General features: G+C 43.0%; 1 protein-coding gene across 1 annotated transcript in view; it reads right to left on the bottom strand.

Moving 5' to 3' along the window:
* APBB2 (amyloid beta precursor protein binding family B member 2) overlaps positions 1-19,028 on the bottom strand; it is a 375,440-nt gene that overhangs the window by 168,262 nt on the left and 188,150 nt on the right. The window contains exon 7 of the mRNA XM_080797039.1: positions 11,172-11,987. Coding sequence (XP_080653165.1) covers positions 11,172-11,987 — 816 coding nt within the window. The remainder of the gene's footprint in view (positions 1-11,171; positions 11,988-19,028) is intronic.

Raw genomic sequence — 19,028 nt, forward strand, 5'->3', positions numbered from 1 at the left:
CTGCCTTCGATTAAGCCACGAAGGAGATTTTCAAACAAGTAAAACAATTTCACTCTTCTCCCTAAACTGTTGTTGGCTTTAAAAAACATGTTTTTGTTTCACAAAACATGTCCTATTTTGTTAACATTACTGAGTTTCTTACTCTTTTTTAAATGGATAACTTCACAAAATAATCTCCAACTTTAATTTTTATTACAATAAATACTGATTAAAAAAAAAAAGAGCTTTGGGTTTCTCGATAATTCTTGAAGACTTGAAGGGGTCCCCAAGACCAAAAAGGTTGAGGTCAATGCCTTAGAGTAATCTTTTGTTTTCTTCCAGTTTCTTTTTTTTTTTTTTTTCCTGTGTGCCCACCACTTCTTTACTTCTCTAAATCCCATTTATTTTTCAATTCTGTCCTTTTCTCCCAGCCAAGCAATGCCTTATCTGGACCTTCATGACCCTTATCTTGCTCTACATACTTGGCAAATATCTATCTGGTATCCCCCTCCTCTTGTAGCCTACGGTCCAGTGTTCCTACTCCAACTGTGGTCAAGCACGGAAGCCCGCATCAGTATCACATGCAAAGACCCCTAACAAACGTAGAATCTCCACAATTAAAAAATTTTCTTAAAAAGAAATGCAGAATCTCGGGCCCCAACCCCACTAAGTCAGGATCTGCATTTCAACAAGATTCCCAGGAGATTTTCCTGTATGTTCACATTTGAGAAGCAGGGGATTTATACCTCTCCCTAACTGTTGTGACTTTCTTAGAAGGAATCTAGTACCTTTAATTCGTTGAGCCGCTCATAAGGAGGGCACTGGTGATGAGCCCCCGATGTTGTACCGAAGTGTTGAATCACTATATTATACGCCAGGAACTAATATTATACTATATGTGAACTAACTAGAATTCAAATAAAACTTAAAAAAAATTTACTTTGTATAATAATCATTCACTGAAACATGCTTACTCATTGTATGAACTTGTTTCTGGGGATTAGCAAAACAACAAAAGCAAAACAGCCTATATCCCGAAGAAACTTTTCCACCTCACAGCAAAGATAGTAAGGCCGGTAATAATAACAGTAGCTAACATTTCAAAACATTCTTTCTGTGGGCCCAGCCCTGGGCTGAGGACTTCATGTAACAATCTTATAAGGTAGGACCTACTATCTTATTACTTCCACTTTAGAGATAAGACATCTGGGGCTCAGAGGTAAAGAGAGTGTAAGCCAGCATGACCGCCGCTAATACCCAGGAAGGGACAAATGCCATGAGACGGGTAAAGAGATTTAAACAATCTTGAGGAAGAAATGTGTGAGTTCTCGGAGGGAAAGATTACATCTCCATCTGGGATTCACCCAGAGAACTAGTTCAGTCCCTTGCACACTGAGGAACTCAGCAGGCATTCATCAGACTGAAACCATGTGAGTGGAGTAAGGGTGGCCTATCAACCTTACCAAGAGTATCTTAAAAATAAATTTTTATTTATAACTAAAATAATTTAATTTTTACTCTAGATTTTACCAATCCAATAGTCCTGAGCTCCATTAGAGAGATAACAGACCGAGTTAAAAATGCTTCTCTCTGGTGTTCTATCATCCATGGAGTCTGTTCTCTGACCCAGGGTTCTTGTCCCACAGCACACAGACAAAAGGTCATCAGGATGCAGAGGGACAGGACATGAACTAAAATGGTGAAAGCCACTTGGAAATCCTAAAAGAAGCTGATGCTTGCTCTGGGTAAAGAAAGGAAGTCATGGAATGTCTCCCTTGTCCACAACGAGCAAGGGATGAAAGGAAATGCTGGTTAGAGGTTCCCCGGACCGCACACACCTGAAGCAGACAGAGAAAAAGCAAAGCAGGAACTGGAGAGTCAGCCCGTTACCGAGCAGTGCACCTGCAGGCGTCCACCACCAGGTGTCTTGCCCGCTCCAGTCCTTGAACTTCCCCGGCTGCACCTCCCATCAGTCCCTTTCCCAACGATTTGGAGTTGGGGTCCTCATCATCCTCCCATTTTCTGACAACTGCACAGGGAGCTATGAGCACATTTTCTTCTAGAACATTTCATGAAAAAGTTCTGTGGTTCTATTAACACTACTCTACATGCCTAACAGAGATTAAATATGTTTTCATGCACCAGCCATCTTGTAGACCTTGTATAACCCTCACATATAATATTTATATGAGAAAAAAGTGTCCTGGTAACAAAAAAACAACAGACCAAAACCAGTTTCCCAAACAAGCCATTTACAGGATGGAGATCTACCTTTATTGTATTTCAGATGTATATTCAGTTTTATATGAAGACTTCTTCAAGTAACACTGAAGGAGAAAAATAATCAGCTAACCATGTTCTTCGTGATACTGAGCAAGAGTCCTTTTAAGGATTAAATTCGATCATATTCAAGAGGAAATCTATAGAAAGCTAAACAAAAAGAAAAAAATGAAAGTTCACAAAGAGTAAATACCACCTCCTCTCTTAGGTACCAAGAGGAATATTTTGGAGTTGGAGTTATCCTATTCTCTTACTTTCTGACCATTCCACATGGAACGCTGACCATGTGTGATTTTTTCTTTTTAAGTAGGCTCCATGCCCAGTGTAGAGCCCAACATGGGGCTTGAACTGAGGACCCTGAGATGAAGACTCGAGCTGAGATCAAGAATCAGACGCTTAACCGACTGAGCCACTCAGGTGCCCCAACTATGCGTGATTTTCTAACAGTCAAAAGATTCGATTTTTCCAATAAAGGATTTGAACATGAAGCTTTTATTTCACTTTTGGCATCTAAGGTTTTTTTTGTTTGGTTTTTTCTTTGTTTGTTTTTTAAAGATTTTATTTATTTGACAGAGAGGGATCACAAGTAGGCAGAGAGAGAGGGTGGGGGGAAAGCAGGCTCTCTGCTCGGCAGGGAGCCTGATGCGGGGCTCGATCCCAGGCCTCCGATCATGACCTGAGCTGAAGGCAGAGGCTTAACCCACTGAGCCACCCAGGTGCCCCTGGCATCTAAGGTTTTTAACAGGGAAATGCAATATATAAATTATAAGGACAGCTGTTGACTACCTTCACATTTATGAAAGCTAACTGAGTACTTACCTGCATCAGACCCAAGGCACAAAATTTATGAACCACCCATGTTCTAGCTTCTGAAAAGCTAACGTTTCTCCTCCTCTCACCAGTTTAATAGATGGAGAACACTGAGAAGTCATCTAAAGACATTCTGGAAAATTTCAAGCATGTTTTGCTTAACAGTTCATATCATACTTGGTACTTCTAGTGGAAGGGCTGGGACTGACACTGGAATGGCTACGGCCCCAGCATGCTGGTCTCGTACGCGGCTGTAACAGGCAAGACCGACATTACATGAGTTACTTCTGCCGTAATAGTTTCATGTGAATATGGTGGCTGAGTCCACTGACACACAGAGCAGGAGTATACATATCTCTCTATGTATTTATTAATTTCAGATTCTTCTGTGAGGATAATGAATTTGGGCGGATAGTTTGTGATGAAATTTGACCACAATTCTTCAAGTCGCCAGTCATCCTTTTGTCTCTGTGGGCCCACTGAGTCACAATCCAGCAGCTACATGCCCTCCGTTGAGGGCAGGAGAGGATCTACTGGCACCTCAGGGAGCACCTCACTCAGGACAACTAGAGGACGCCACCTCTTCTCTTTCTAAGTCACCACTCTGCTCACAAAACTCTTTCCCAGAAACTTACCAAAACTAGAAAACAAAATTTTTCTTTTCTTTTCTTTTTTTGTTTTTTTAAGATTTATTTATTTGATAGAGAGAGAGAGCATGAGCAGGAGGGTCAGAGGGAGAGGGAGAGGAAATCTCAAACAGACTCCACGCTGAGCGTGGAGCCTGATGTGGTGCTCGATCTCATGACACCGGATCACAACCTGGGCTAAAACCAACAATCGGATGCTTAACTGACCACAGCACCCAGGTGCCCCAGTTTTTATTTTCAAAATGCCAGTAAAGCAGAGAAGAGAGTGTGAGGGTGGGGGGAATAAAAATTAAACTTCTTTGGTAATTAATTGAAAAGAAACGAAGAAAAAAAGAGATTCTTTACTTTTTGACACCTCTGGGGCAATGGCTTCCTCAGCTCTCCATCTGATGCCTACTTAGTCCCCAGCACAAGTAACCAAGTACCTGACTGTCCACATCCCTATCAACTGAAGTTCCCTCCTCTGAGCATCCTCTGTCCCACAGCCCTCTGGCCCCTCAGAGTCCCTTCCGGTCCACTAGAATGGATCTGTTACCTTGTGGTCACTACCACACTGTTAGACTTCTGCTACCATTCATTTCATTGTATTTACCTTTTTGTTTCCTAAAGTATAATACTTTACTTTTTTTTTAAAGATTTTATTTATTTATTTGACAGAGATCACAAGCAGGCAGAAAGAGAGAGAGAGAGGAAGCAGGCTCCCCACTGAGCAGAGAGCCCAATGCAGAGCTCGATCCCAGAACCCTGGGATCATGACCTGAGCCGAAGGCAGAGGCTTTAACCCACTGAGCCACCCAGGCGCCCCTAAAGTATAATCCTTTAAAGAGCAACCAAGAACCATCATGAACATTTAAGGGAATCCTTTTTTTTTTGTCTAGAACTTTCCAAAACACTTAATTGAGCAAAATGATTTTCTTCCCTAAGTTCATGAGGTGAGATAAAAATTATTTTTACATCTCTTACCCCCAGGGTATGAAAATCTAATTTGGAAATCATATCCTCTACCCCAGAACACAGTGTGTCCGAGCTATTCTGGAAACATCTCACATCTGTCTTCTTGAATTCCTCCTGTCACATCATGGAACTCAGCTGAGAAGACAAGACAGGAAGGCTAGTGAATCACCAAAGGGTATTTAAGAGATTAAAATTAATTCAGCAGGGCAAACCAGCTGAAAATGAGACCTTTCCTATATACTGGAATTATTTTTTTAAGGGATCAAAACTTTTGAAAAGCAATTTAAAAATCATTTATAGTTGAGGGGCGCCTGGGTGGCTCAGTGGGTTAGGCCTCTGCCTTTGGCTTGGGTCATGATCTCAGGGTCCTGGGATCGAGCCCCACATCGGGCTCTCTGCTCGGCGGGGAACCTGCTTTCCCTTCTCTCTCTGCCTGCCTCTCTGCCTACTTGTGATCTCTCTCTCTCTGTCAAATAAATAAATAAAATCTTTAAAAAAAAATCATTTATAGTTGAAATTACCAGAAAACAAGTGACAAAGAATGAACAATTAAACTAAGTTTCTGGAAGAGTTAATAGTATAAACGTTCTAGCATTCTTTAGTTAGCCAAAGCCAGAAACAAGAAGATCTGCCAATTATGTCAACATATTAGGTTTGTGCCTTGGCTTTTTCCCTCACCAACTATCCAGCTTGCTGAAGAGGTCCACTTTGCTGGCCTTGGTACTGGAAACCAATCAACGCATAACATCAAAGGAGTCAAACTCTCAAGCAACACGGATCAATTTGCAACGCCAAGGTGAAGTGTAAAGGCCAATGTAATTGAAACGGTCCTTTTCCTTGGCACTGGCTTTTCTGACTTGCAGACCTATAAACTCAAATACGAGGAATGTTTGTGGCGGACTGAATGACCAGCCCCCATTCTCCATCACTCCTAGGAGCCTGGAATATAAATCGTCTTATCCAGGTGCTCTTCACAGTTATGGTTTACAAGCCGTGCTTACTTTTTCTGTTTCTACAGAAAGAAGTCAAGGACTGGCTTGACGGAGCAACCCTCAGAGACCATGCATGTTTCTCATCCAGCTCCAGCCACCCAACTAGCAACGAGGTAACATTTACACGGCCTTTTACTATGCACTACGTACTCTCCGAAGAGGTTCGTATCCACACATAATGAACACTTGGCTCCTGCTTTCATGGAGCTCTACGCCTCAATGGAAAGTTTCAAGTAAGGCTGAGGTGAACATGATAAAAGAAGTCTGAAAACATTTCTTTAGGATACAGAGAGAGGACTTCCAATAACTCCAAGGGTCTTGAAAGGTTTCACAGAGGAGATGCCATTTGAGCTGGATCTCAATTGTTTATAAGCACAGAAAGATCCTCTAAAATATAGTTTTCCATTTTCCAAACTCTCAAGGTAACTACCACACACACCGAGTTGAAGATTAAATCTCACATAGTCAGGCCCTGGAGGTCACAGATCTATGTCTCAAGGCCATGGTGTGGTAGGAAAACACTGGATGCTGTTTCTGAATACACTGGTTCAAGTCCCACTGTGGCCATCTGACTAGGAGAAAGTAGCACAAACAAGATTCCACGGACACACAGTAGGTCCACAGAATTTCACCATACTTTTCCTAGTAACCATTTTTTTCCAGCCTCACCTATTACGAGGCAACTGTGTCAATTAAGTTATAAAATACATACCCAACATCAAAATCAGACGTTGACTGTGCTGTAACATCAAAGGATTGACTGAGTACATCAGGGCCGTTTGTAGATGGCCTCCAGTTTTATTCAGTCAATCATTATTTATTGACTAAGTTCACCTGCTGTATTTCAGGCGTTGACAACACAAATACAAAGGTGAAGACAGACTGATCCCTGCTCTTAGGGTGCAGAAGGTCCTAACTAAAATCAGAGTCCAAAACAGAGGCAACTCATCATTAAGGAAGAAGCAAGCTTTCCCATCCCACTGCTGCAGCGATAATGGTGATCACTACTAATAAGAAGCACTAATACTGAGGGTATGTGCTATGATGAGTGCTGTGAAATGTGTAAACCTGGCGATTCACAGACCTGTACCCCTGGGGATAAAAATACATTATATGTTTATTAAAATAAAAATAGTAATAATAATAAAAAAAGAAGCACTAATACTTATTAAACTCGTGCTATATGTCAGCCACTGTTCTAAGAGACCTCTGAAGATGTTCTCACTTACTCCTCACAGCTGATCTATGCCAGACCCTATTATTATGCCCACATTACACATGAGAGGCTCTGTGAACTGCCTGCCTCTAACCGAGCTAAGATTCGAATTCAGGAAGTTGACTCTAGAACCCACGCTCCCAACGGTAAGTTCGTGATGCATTAGGGCCCAAAGCCACACCACCTAGATTTTGTTTTCTCTCTGTATATCCTGCTTTTGTGAAACTAATGTTGAACCTAATGTTGGCGTGGCTAGTCCCCAAGATCCACCCGGTTTCACACTCTATATCTTTGATTCTATGAAGCCCCCAGTTAAACCTGAGTTACGGGTTGGTACCAACGAGGCACTGAAACCTGTAGCCCGGTAGCATCAACATGTTGTATCTTGCAAAAGTTTTCACGCAACCAGCATAAACCAGCAGGAGACTAGCAGAGAGAAGACACACAATCTGACCAACTCACACTTCTCTGAGTCACCATGCTCACCTGGGGCCATGGAGGGAACCATATTTCAAGCAAAATGCTAACAGATCACAAGTTCTCATCTTCAAGCACCAAAACGGGATGCGACCCTTTCTTTTAGAATCAGGGTCAAGGCTTTTTTTTTTTTTTTTTTTTAACTTTGGTAAACTCCTATGAAACTCGGTGATTTCACCGATGTTTTTCTTTTTCCTAACAGGCTCTTGTTTTCTCAGAGGGCAGACGACACAGGAGGAAAAGAGGGGCAACGTATTGTACAGATGATTGATCGGGGTGGGGGTGGGGGGAGTTACCAAAATGCTGGAGGGGGCAATTCAGAAAGAAAGAGAAATAGAAAGTAGTCTGGGCTAGGCTGGTCATTTTATTTTATAGATAGCAGTCTAACTTGGAAAGGATGCCCCGAAGGTAGAATGAGTCTATTCTATTTTTCTCGGCTCCCCAAAGCACATCTGCAATCCAAAGATAACTGAGCTGTGATTTGATCATAAAACACATGCCACTGTGTGTGATGAGTATTTACTTAAGACAAAGCAGATAAGCAAATATACACACTCAGCAATACAGACCGGTATGCATGTATTATGTGTTCTGGCGATACATACCAGGATCTTAAAAAAATTTGCTCTTATTTCTTTTTTTCTTTCAACAGTTAGTGCTTGTGTTTTTATAGATATAAATATGTGTGTATTACATGAAACGTATAATAAACACTGACTTTACCATTGTTAAGTAAAACATACACATTTCATTTGAACTGCTTGTGATTAATGTAAACATTAACGGTAGATTTCACTGGACAGACAAAATCAAAAGAAACACAAATGCTGGAAATTCGTTGATTTTATTTTACTCACTAATTTATGGAGCGGGTACTACCTGAAACTCGGAAGTGTGATCATGAAGTAAAGCGGCTTCATTTCAGTAGGAGTTCACAACTGGCTATGATGAAATTCCCAAAGAATTCCCCAGAACTACTGATATTAATATTCTGACACTTTGAGCATGCTGAAGTAAGTGCAGAGATCCCAAAGTGACCATATGGTGAACAACAGCAGAAGTTTGGGGGTACCCGGGCAGCTCAGTTGGTTGAGCATCTGACTCTTGATTTCAGCTCAGGTCATGGTCTCAAGGTCATGGGATCGAGCCCCATGTCCAACTCCACGCTTGGCGAGGAGTTTGCTTGGGATTCTCCTTTTCCATCTTCCTTTCCCCCCACCCACGTGCTTTCTCTCTCACTCTAAAATAAATATATCTTTAAAAAAAAAATTGCACAGGTTTGGTTCTTGAGCGTGTTTTTAAAAAACTCAGTCTCGCTGCTTTAGAGTCACATTTAACACATTCTTTTGGGCATATTTGATTCAAAATGTCTATCCGTAGCCACCCATGAAGGGACAGCACCATACTGTCAATCTTCCTTTAAAATGTGAAGGTCTTCAAAACTGACTTTGAGAGGAAAATGAACGTATTGTCTCCCTGCTTCGAGAAAGCTCTAGCTCAGTTCACGTCATGGGCCAAGCACCAGAGAAACCAACGGAAAGCGATGCCAGGACACTGAGCGAAGGAGCAGTGAGCAGAGGAGACCCCAGGAAGGAGTCCTGGAGAGACTCAGAGTGGACCGAGCAGAGTGCACACATTCAGCCTGAATTCCGGGCTCTCCACAGGCCCTTAAAGACACCCACACTCAACAAGAAAAGGGCCTGGGACAGAAATAATGCAAACGCTCAGTGGTGAGGGAATCATTAAATAAACCACAGGGCTCGAAAAGCGTGGACTAGCATGGCTATTGTTGAGGTAGAGAAACAGCATGTCCTTGTACCCGCTGCTCTACAAAACACATCCTTAAGAGGAAAAAGCCAACCAGTTGTAAAACCATCTGATGTAATATTTACTTGTTTTAACTTTTAATTGTGGAGCATTTTAAAGATACAAAATTAGAGAGAACAGAATAATAAGCCCTATGGACCCATCTTTAATACTTATCAGCTTTGGGGCATTTTGGTTTCTTTTTTTTATCTCCACCTCAGTTATTTTGGAGAAAATCCCATACATGATATTATTTATATTAGTATATATTATATTACATTATATCTATTATTATATATGAGTATATAGCTCTAAAAGATAGGGACTCTTTAAAAATAGCAAAAAAATAAAATAAAAGATAAAAAATAAAAAATAGCATCGTCATAAAATGTGGGTAAATCTTAAAATTTATTATAAATGTGGGTATAGGCCTAAAATGTTCTCTGAAAGGAAATTAAAAAAAAAAAAAAGAAGACGAAGACAGTGGCCATCACTGGGGAAAGGGGCTAGCGGGAGGAACAGAGGAGACTTTACTGTACATTTAATAGCACGTGGTGAAATTTGAAATTGTCCTACAACGGCAAACGCCGTGCCTGGGAGAGCAACGGGAAGGCGTCAGGACAGGAGGGAGACAAGGAGGTCCTGGTGGCGCTGCTGAAAACAGCAGTGGAGTTTGGCTGGGAGATACTCAGGGAGTCCTTGATGTGGATTCCAACTGGCAGGTGACAGCGTCCATCAGCGATAGGTTATGATACTTCCCAGTGCGTAAAAGGTAATAGCTATGAACTCAGGAATATTACTAAACATAATTATGCTTCCAGCAGCATGCAGCTCTAGACATTTAGGAGATGAAATGGACTCATCTCAACCTCCCTACTGCCATATCCGGCTACGGCGGGCTGATGATGGAATCCATCATCTGAAGAACCGCAATTTTAAAGGGCACTTCAAAAACACTTAAAAAAAAAAAAACCAAAAAAACCAAGTCAATGTCTTCACTTTCTCCTTCTCTTTTCCTTATCTAGAGTCCTTGTCATTTCTCTGCCTTGTAGGTTGCAGAAATGTTCTTTCCTTCCATGGTGGTACAATCTGTTACATTGACAGCCCATGAACAGAGCCTTGGAACCCACAGGGTAGGTGCCCGGTTACTAGGTTACGTTAAAGAAATAAGCCTTGGTGAGTGCTTGTTTACGCTGAATTTAGATACGACAAAGTGCACTACGTGTTTTAATCCATCAGCAGTATACTGGGGGAGCAGTGAAAAGAGGCAATTGAAAGGAGCTGGCTGTTAGAATCTGTTCTTTTCTGTCCCAGCTGTGACTCCTCCGACAAACCCGAAGATGTTACTGATACAAAGGTCAAGAAAGTCTGGTCTCAATTAGACTCGTTAAAATCCTGAGCTTCTGAATATATTAAAGAGAAGAAACGCCACTTTCTTACTTTCAAATATCACATGAACAAGGCTAATGAAATGTTCCCCCGTAAAGGTCAAAGGGAAATATCTATAATGAGCAGAAATTTAAATTTTGTAAACTTCTAACTTTTCATTAGTGTGAGCATAAATACATTCCGAGAACTTTAAAATAGTTGGTTCTTTTAATCAAGATATACACTGTCCCCTGCAACTGTATCTCTTCTATTACTTCGCTTAACAAAACCCAGGATTTCTAGATAGTATACTGAAGTAGTTCACCTAAACACTGGCGGTGTCATTTCCAAACAGGTGACATTCTACTATACTTAACACCACGGAAACATTTCTTTCCCAAAAATGCTTACCAGGACAAGCAACCGATGTAGGAACCAAAAAGAAATGACTGAGAAATGTAACAATATTTTCCACACAAGCTGCCTAATTTTACCCCAACAGGCTTGAGTTCTCTGCACCCAAATGGACTTTTTTTTTTTGGTCGGACTAGAGATGAACCCCATCCATAACAGAACACACCAAAAGGAAGTGCCACTGTGAGTCTACTCCCTTTCCCGGGGCGGGGGGCAGGGGGTGGGTACCTGTTTCATCCGGGGAACTGGGGGAGGCGCTGTCTTGGGACAGTGTCGTCCAGCTGGACTCCTCATCACTCGGTGCCAGGTTCTGGATCCGGTGTAGGGCACAATCGGTCTTGGCCCCCGTTTTCGGATGATCCTTCTTGGTCTCTGGGCTGGAGGACACTGTGGCCGCCGGACCATCTTCAGGGCTGAACTGGGCCTTGTTTGGTTTCTGCGGCAGCGCCTCGCCATTCCCAATGATGGTGGAAGCCGGGCCCTGGCCCGGCTGGGACTTCTCTTCCACAGCCCCATGCTGGTTGCCCACGCTCTGCTCTAGGTCTCTGGTTGAGGTTTCCAGGTCTGCATAGTAATTTAGGAAGCTCTTGGTTCTCCTGGGTTGCGAGGGTAAAATTTCACAGCCTGAGGAATCGCGCGGGTGGGGCTCTTTGCCCTCTAACTTCTCAGAAGTTATGTTGATGACTGCAGTGGGGCTGACGTTTTTGTTGGGGTCCTGCTGTCCTTGTTCTGCGGCCTTCCGGAGCTGGTTCTCCCCATTTTTCACCAGCTTGATGTTGGCGGAGCCATTTCCCAGCAGGGGCTGTGCGGCTGGATCCGAGAGGCCCATCGCCACCTGGATATTAGTTAGTGCATATTTTTTCCTGCATTTGGGGGGCGTGCTGTTCTTGGTTTCGGTGTGTTTTATCTCGGCATTCAACAGTTCATTGTGGGAGGAACGGAGATGAAGAGTATTTGGTGGTGTGGCCGGGCTGTTGCGATTCGTGATGTCCGTGGATCCGCTGCTGGCCATAAACACAGCCACAGTGTCTACACCTGAGTCAGCTGGAAAGAAAAAGAAACTCGTCAGTAGCTGCCTGACATGAGTGAACTGCTTAGCATACGGTGAGCCAACATTTTTATACAAAAACTTGAAAGAGTTAATGCTTCCGTTGTATACATTCTTATAGAATTGACCCATTTTCCTCTTTGTTTTCCCTGCTCACTCATAAATTAAATAGGAACAAATAAAAGGCTTAATGTGGGTACACAAAAGCCAATTTCTAGAAAAGGTAAAAGGTTTTCTAAGGGCCCAAAGTTTATTTAGACTCTCCCTTTTGTATTCATATAAAAGCATTTTCTTCTGGTCATTGTTCACAGCCTTGAAAATCACCCCCTTTCTAAACATTCACACCACATTTCTATCCTGTAGTTCCTTTGGGCAACAAAAAAGTTGTTCAAAAATCGTCTGGGGCTCCAGCTTTCTTAGCTAACCTGAAAGGTCACTGTTCACTGATGTACCATACAGCCAAGGTAATTTTTCTCAACCACGTTTAGAAATTGTGTTCCGAATGCCCGGAAAAGTCAAATCTCCACTGGAGTTTGCTAATATGTTTGTGAACATTTTTGACCTGGGCTTAGTATTTGTACAAAAGAGACATTCTGGAGAAATGGCTCAGTTACTCAAGAACGTACACACACACACACACACACACACACACACAACTATTACTAATAATGCAGCCTTGAGCCCTAGGCTACTGCCGGGTTAGAGCCCCCAAAGGAGTCTGAACATGTTCCACTGAATTAAAATACGGACTCAGCTGTTCGCAGTCCCCACGTGCCCTTGTAGGACTCCAAGGAAACCACCTGACAATTGCATTTATCTCAAATATTGCTCATACTATCAGTGATTTATTCCATATGTCTCTTGCTAGGAAGAAAGAAAGGTTTCTCAGACTAGAAGGGAATAAAATTCATCAACAAGAATTCCTAAGGTTTCACATTTCTCAGTCTGTGAAGAATGACCCCTTTCTTATCTGATCCTCTGCCCTCCACAGAGGCCTCAATGAGTTTACACCGGCAAATGAACCAAAGCACAGCTCCCAACATTCCTAAAATTGTATTGTGACAACTCCCTCTTCCACTCCCCAGGCAAAACAGGGACCTCCCCAGGAGAGAAAGGTAAGAATATTCCTCCATTTGGGAGCTTAGAGGTACTCCTTTCTATCGTCAAATACTCAGGATTGCCTACTTTAGGAAAGAGTCACCCACTCATCCGGGAGTCCATGTGCTTCTAGAAAGGTAGGCAACATAATGCTATAAGCAGGGCCCACATATAAATGCAATGACGGTGTGGCCCACAGAGACAGTTAAGAGCTATAAACCAAGTGGTTAAACTTCGGACCCCATTTATTTATCAGGATTCTTGCTTACCCAGCAATGTAGCTAAGCACCTGGGCTTCATTTTATAGGAAGAGAGAATCTAGTTTGTTGCTCCCTTTTAAACAATGCTCTGATGACTACATTTTTTACAAATTACACTGTTTTAACTATTACTACCACTTCTGTGTATTACAGATTAGAATTCACCCTCAATCAAGAGCAGCACTTGATAGGAAAGGGCTCACCTTGAACCCATAGAATTTTCCCCGAGACACATATCTGTAACATGGGCACACAAGAGAAAACTCTTGGGTATTTAGAATGACATTACTATAAGAAAGCAGGAAATCTTTGGCTTTTTTAAAGACCTGGCAAAAAAAAAAACTTCTATGAGGGTATTTTAGGATGTTAGGTACTATATTCTAGCAATGTTATTAGAGAGAAAGTTTTATTTACTTTGCTCATAACCATAAACATTTTCAGAAAGAATACCATCAAAATTTCTAGGTGATTAAATAGCTTTTATATCGTGAGTGTGACAGATTAAAAAAACTTTTAGCCGTGTTCTTCTAGATCCCACAGTCCTCCCTATGCCCTTTGTCACTCTTCTGTGCGCTGGAAATCACAAAGGGGAGGTTTGGGCGGGTTACATTAGAACAACAGGACCATCCTGTACAAAACAGCTCTGTCTGTGCTGTTTTTGTAGATCAAAGCCTGAACACAGTTTGAGTGTGTTTTCGATATTAAACGATGGTATCACCTGGGAGCAAAATCAAAGGTTCACATCTAGAACTAAGACAGCCAAGTTAATGCTATGAAGTATACAGTTGTCTCTGGGAGTTAACTATCAGCTAAGCGGTCACCTGGGGTCAAAAGAAGTAGGCAAAAGTTAGCAAATTCCTAGAAAGATGAAGGCTTCAAAGGAGGAGGCCCCGAAAGTGGGAGGCAGTGCCCACAAGGGTAAGAACAAAGAACTTGGGGCCAGGGAGACAGGCTAGTTACTAGCTGAATGATCTAGGACACCTGACCTTCAGTGTCCTTGTCTGAAAAATGGGGCATTTTTGTTGCCAGGATTGTTCTGAGGATTAAAATGAGAAATGCGGGCCGAGGATTTAGTATAGTAATAACCATAATGTGTCAACAAGCTGCACCCCTTTACATCCAAGGGACAGAGCACAGGGCTGCCTGCCAGGGGCCCCAAATTTACCACCTGATTAGCTCCAAGTGACAGAAACAGTCCTATTGTACCGACACAGAGAAAGCAAACAGAGCAACAGGATGGGATAAAGACATTGGGTCCAGAAGAGTTTAATAATAGGAAAAAAAAATTCCTCAGTGTAGAGGTAGGTGGTTTTTTGTTTCTTTTTTAATGCAAAGAAAATCTTACAATGTCTCTTTAAATCTTCAATTGAGCTGTTTTCTTTGGGGTGCAAAAGCTTAAGAATAAGTCCAAATCCCTTGTTATAACAGATAAGTTAGTTAAACTCTCCATTTCTTTCCTATAAAATCAGGATAGTAACAGTGTCTTCACCTTACTGAGTTCTGTTGAGAACTAAGAGAGATGGCTGTCAAGTATTTAACCCAGGGCCTGGCATACCGTTAGGGATTCATATTATTTTACGGTTCCCTCCTTCCTCACGCGCTTTTGTCTCTGCCCGCCACACCGCAGGCCACCATATTCACTGAGCACTTTCTTCTTGCCAGGCACCATGCTGGGAGTAGGGAAACCGAGACACACAAGATCCCACCTGCTAAGTGCTTCCAGCCTTGCTAAAGACAAACACACAATAACGTGATAAAAATCAACCAGGATGGGAGCTGGGGAGGTACAAGGGAGTGACTGGTCTTCCCACCTCAGTCTGGAGAGGATCTGAAGGTAAGAGAGGCCAGATCCGCATTTGGGGAGTCTTCGCAAATCAAAACGCAAAAGGAGATGTGGTAAAGGGGAGGAAGAGTCAGGCAGAGTCCTACAAGACATGCTCCAAGGGTCTGGACTTGACCCTGAGGCAGAGAAGATCAAGTACTTCAATGGAATGAAGAATGAATGAGGCTGAAGAGAAAGAAACAGAGAGAGAAGGTGAGGGAGAAAGAGAGCGAGGGAGAGGGAGAGGATGTGTGTGTGTGTGTGTGTGTGTGTGTGTGTGTGTGTGTGTGTTGTCTTCCTTTATGTAGCGGAGAAAAAGGGCAACTTTCCTCCAGCATGTTCTCCAAGATGACGCTGGTGAAAAGGTATTAAAGAAGCAATGGAAATGAGGCAATTAAAACACCAGAGGTCATCAGGGAGAGAGGAGAATGACGTAGACAGAGGCTGCCTCCCTAACCAAACAGGCAGGCTAGCCCCATCTTCATGGTCTCACATTTGGCACTAGGGTCTGACTCTGACATTTATCAAAGGGAAGCCAAACACATGTAAGGAGACCACCTGGGAAGCTACAGTCAATAGTCCTATCAAGACAGTAGGGAAACAACAAGGTGGGCACGAGAGACTTGAGTACAGGGGGTCAGGGGTGGGAGTCCTTCCCTCTCAAGGCCATCATGCTGAGTCTGGCATTTACCTCTTTTTTTTTTTTTTAAGATTTTATTTATTTATTTGACAGACAGAGATCACCAGTAGGCAGAGAGGCAGGCAGAGAGAGAGGAGAAAGCAGGCTCTCCACGAAGCAGAGAACCCGATGCAGGGCTCAATCCCAGGACTCTGGGATCATGACCTGAGCCGAAGGCAGAGGCTTTAACCCACTGAGCCACCCAGGCGCCCCTAGGCATTCACCTCTTGACCAGGACAAGAAGATCAGGTCTCCAGGAAGCAGCAGTGGCTGATGATAAGAACATGGGCGGCTTCCGCCCCTCACAGCTTCGGGAGAATGGCAGAGGTGGGCAGAGTGACCTTCAAGAACTTCACTAAAGAACAAAGGGGCGGGAGAGAGCAGCTGCAGGATGATTTGGGGTTATAGGAAGGCATTTTTGTTTTTTAAGGATTAAGAGTCTTCGTGATGCTTTATTGCTTATAAGGCAGAAACACAGAGGGCGACAGAGAAGGGATAAATGGAAACACGAAAGAGGAACAGATGAAGAAGGGAGAATCCAGGTGATGAGATGAGGGACCACAGCAGATACGAGAGAGTCAGCCTTGTCCAAGACAAGGGACACTTCTTCAGGAGGGAAGGAAGGAGAGGGAGGAAGGGTGGGGACAGTGACATCAAGTCCAGGAAAAGCTGAACTGACAGCCTTCATTTTCTCCGTTAAAGGAAAGTCTTGCCCCAAGGGAAGCAGGCTAGGGGAACAGAAGGAGAGGAACAAAAGTCCAGAAATAGTCACATGGGAGAAACATAGAGTTAGAAACATAACTTCTTCTAAAAGAAATGTGAAGTTTGATGGCATAAGAACAGATACACAGATGAATGGAACGGACCAGAGAACCCAGAAATAAACTCATGCATGTATGTCCAATTAACTTATGACAAAGGAGCCAAGAGTGTACAACTGAGAAGGGACAGTCTCTTCACTAAAGGGTGCTGGGAAAACGGGACAGCCACATGCAAAAGAATGAACGTGGGCCCGGCCCTTAACACAAACATTAACTCAAAATGGATGAAAGACTTGAACATAAGACTTGAAACCGTTAAGTTTCTAGAAGAAAACACAAGCAGTAAACCCCTTGACATGGGTTTTGGCAGTAGTTTTTTGGATTTGACACCAAAAGTAAAGGCAACAAAAGCAAAAATAAACAAGCAGGACTACATCCACCCAAAAAAGTCTGCACAGCAAAGGAAATCATCCACACGATGAAAAGGCAACCTACTGAATGGGAGGGGGAAACACATAGTCACACAGGCGGACAGGATTACGGTGGCGGGTGGAGGACAGACGAGGCATGCATTCCGGGTATGGCCTGGAGAGGGCAGGGAATGGAGCTGGGAAGGGGATGGAGAGCTGGGAAGAAAAGATCAAGGCATCTGAGGACTCCACAAGGTCAAGAAACAGGTGTCATAGGAACAAGGATAGGCTTTCAACCCCAGCGGCATGTATCCCTTGGGGAGCTTTTTTAAAAAGCACAGAAGGCTAAGGCCCACTCCTAAAGACACCCTAAAGAGTCTGATTCAATCAGCCTGGGGCCAGGGCCCATCGGGGTGATTCCAATGTGTGGCCAAGGTCAAAAACCACTAGAACCAGATAATGATTTCAGAAGCACTTGGAACACTCTGATCCTGCGTGTCCCCTTCCTTGTCTTTGCACACCTTCTCAGCATCCTTCCCTCCTATCTGGCAAGTTTCTATTTCACCCTTAAGATTCAAGGTAGGTATCACCTAGTTGTGAACTGTCTTTTTGCCCCTCCAGGCAGATTCCAGGGCTCCTTCTTCTATACTCCCAAACCTTCCTACACTCATCTCTATGACAGCAACATCCCCATTGTGTTATTTTTGCCCTGTTGGAGTTTCCTACTAGACTGTGACCTCCAGTGACCAGAAGAGGAGCACAGCATACAGTAGGTACTCAGTGCATGTCTGTAGAATAAATCACTGAATACAATGGGGAAAAAAAAAGTTTCCCCAAGATGTTTCGTTAACATCTCAAGAAATGTTTATATTAAAAGTCTAGCTTTTCTCAAGCTTTTATCCCATGTAGCATCTGAGCAAGATTTAAAATAAAATCTTTCAAGATACTATCCAGACTGATTTCTTTTGCTCCTTGGTCTCGGCTCAAGAAAATTCTTGTTCAATTCTGCCATAACTCCCTGAAGAAGAAAAGGCTATTTCGAGTCAGAAGTACATGTGCTGTGACCCAGAACAGACTGGTGTACTTCCCTACCAGACCTGATTTCTCATCAGCTGTCACCCTCCCAGCTCCAAGTTTTCCAAGCTCTGCAATGAACAGCTCTGGGTGCACAAGACACAATGCTCCTGTCACCACTGTGCTCTCCAGCACCCAATTCCAGGCCTTCCTCTGTTCCCCTCCTTCCTCATATTTACCACCAGCATCGTTAGTAACAATCAACAGAAGAGAATCACATATGATGGGAAAAAGCGATAAAATAATAATATAAAAACAATTATGGAGAAAAATTAATTCTCTGTGGATATAAAAATGAAAGGACAACTATCTTCCTCTTCTGCCCAAGGACCAGTCCCCCTCACCCAACTTTTGCTTTCATTCTTCTCCATGGAAGACAGTTTAGCCTGCTTTCCCCAATACTAGTACTATATAGAGCCCAGAAGTTGGTGCATTCAAGCCACTTCCACTTATCTTTGCCTCCCATGATCTTACTATAGATTTGAGATCAAAGACCACTTGGTCTAATACTCCCTATAAATTAGGGGGATGGAGTTAAATCCACTGACATGTGGGCTAGACCCTAAGCAAGAACTCATGGCATTGCCATCCTACATTTCCCAGACCAGAAGCATAGGGATAGCCCTTCATCGGTTTCTCATCCTACTGAATACTCTCAGTTTTCCTTGGAAGTGTTCCTCTAGTAAATTGTATTTCCCCTTCCGACCTCCTCCCCGCCTGCTTTCAGGCCTGCATCACTTATCGGTTTCTTTCTAAATCCGCAAGCATAACAGCTCTGTGGCCTAGCCTGACATGTGTTGCCCTGTATCATTCTGAAAACAAACTAATCATGGAGCTCTCCTGCTTAAAACCATCTGTTGGTCTCTGTTGTTCAAAAGCTCACTCTACAACCACTTCAAATTCCCCTGCTCTAGTCTCAGTCGACCCTTCTAG

This window comes from Martes martes (genome assembly GCF_963455335.1).
Source record: "Martes martes genome assembly, chromosome: 2".
NCBI classification, from domain to species: Eukaryota; Metazoa; Chordata; class Mammalia; order Carnivora; family Mustelidae; genus Martes; species Martes martes.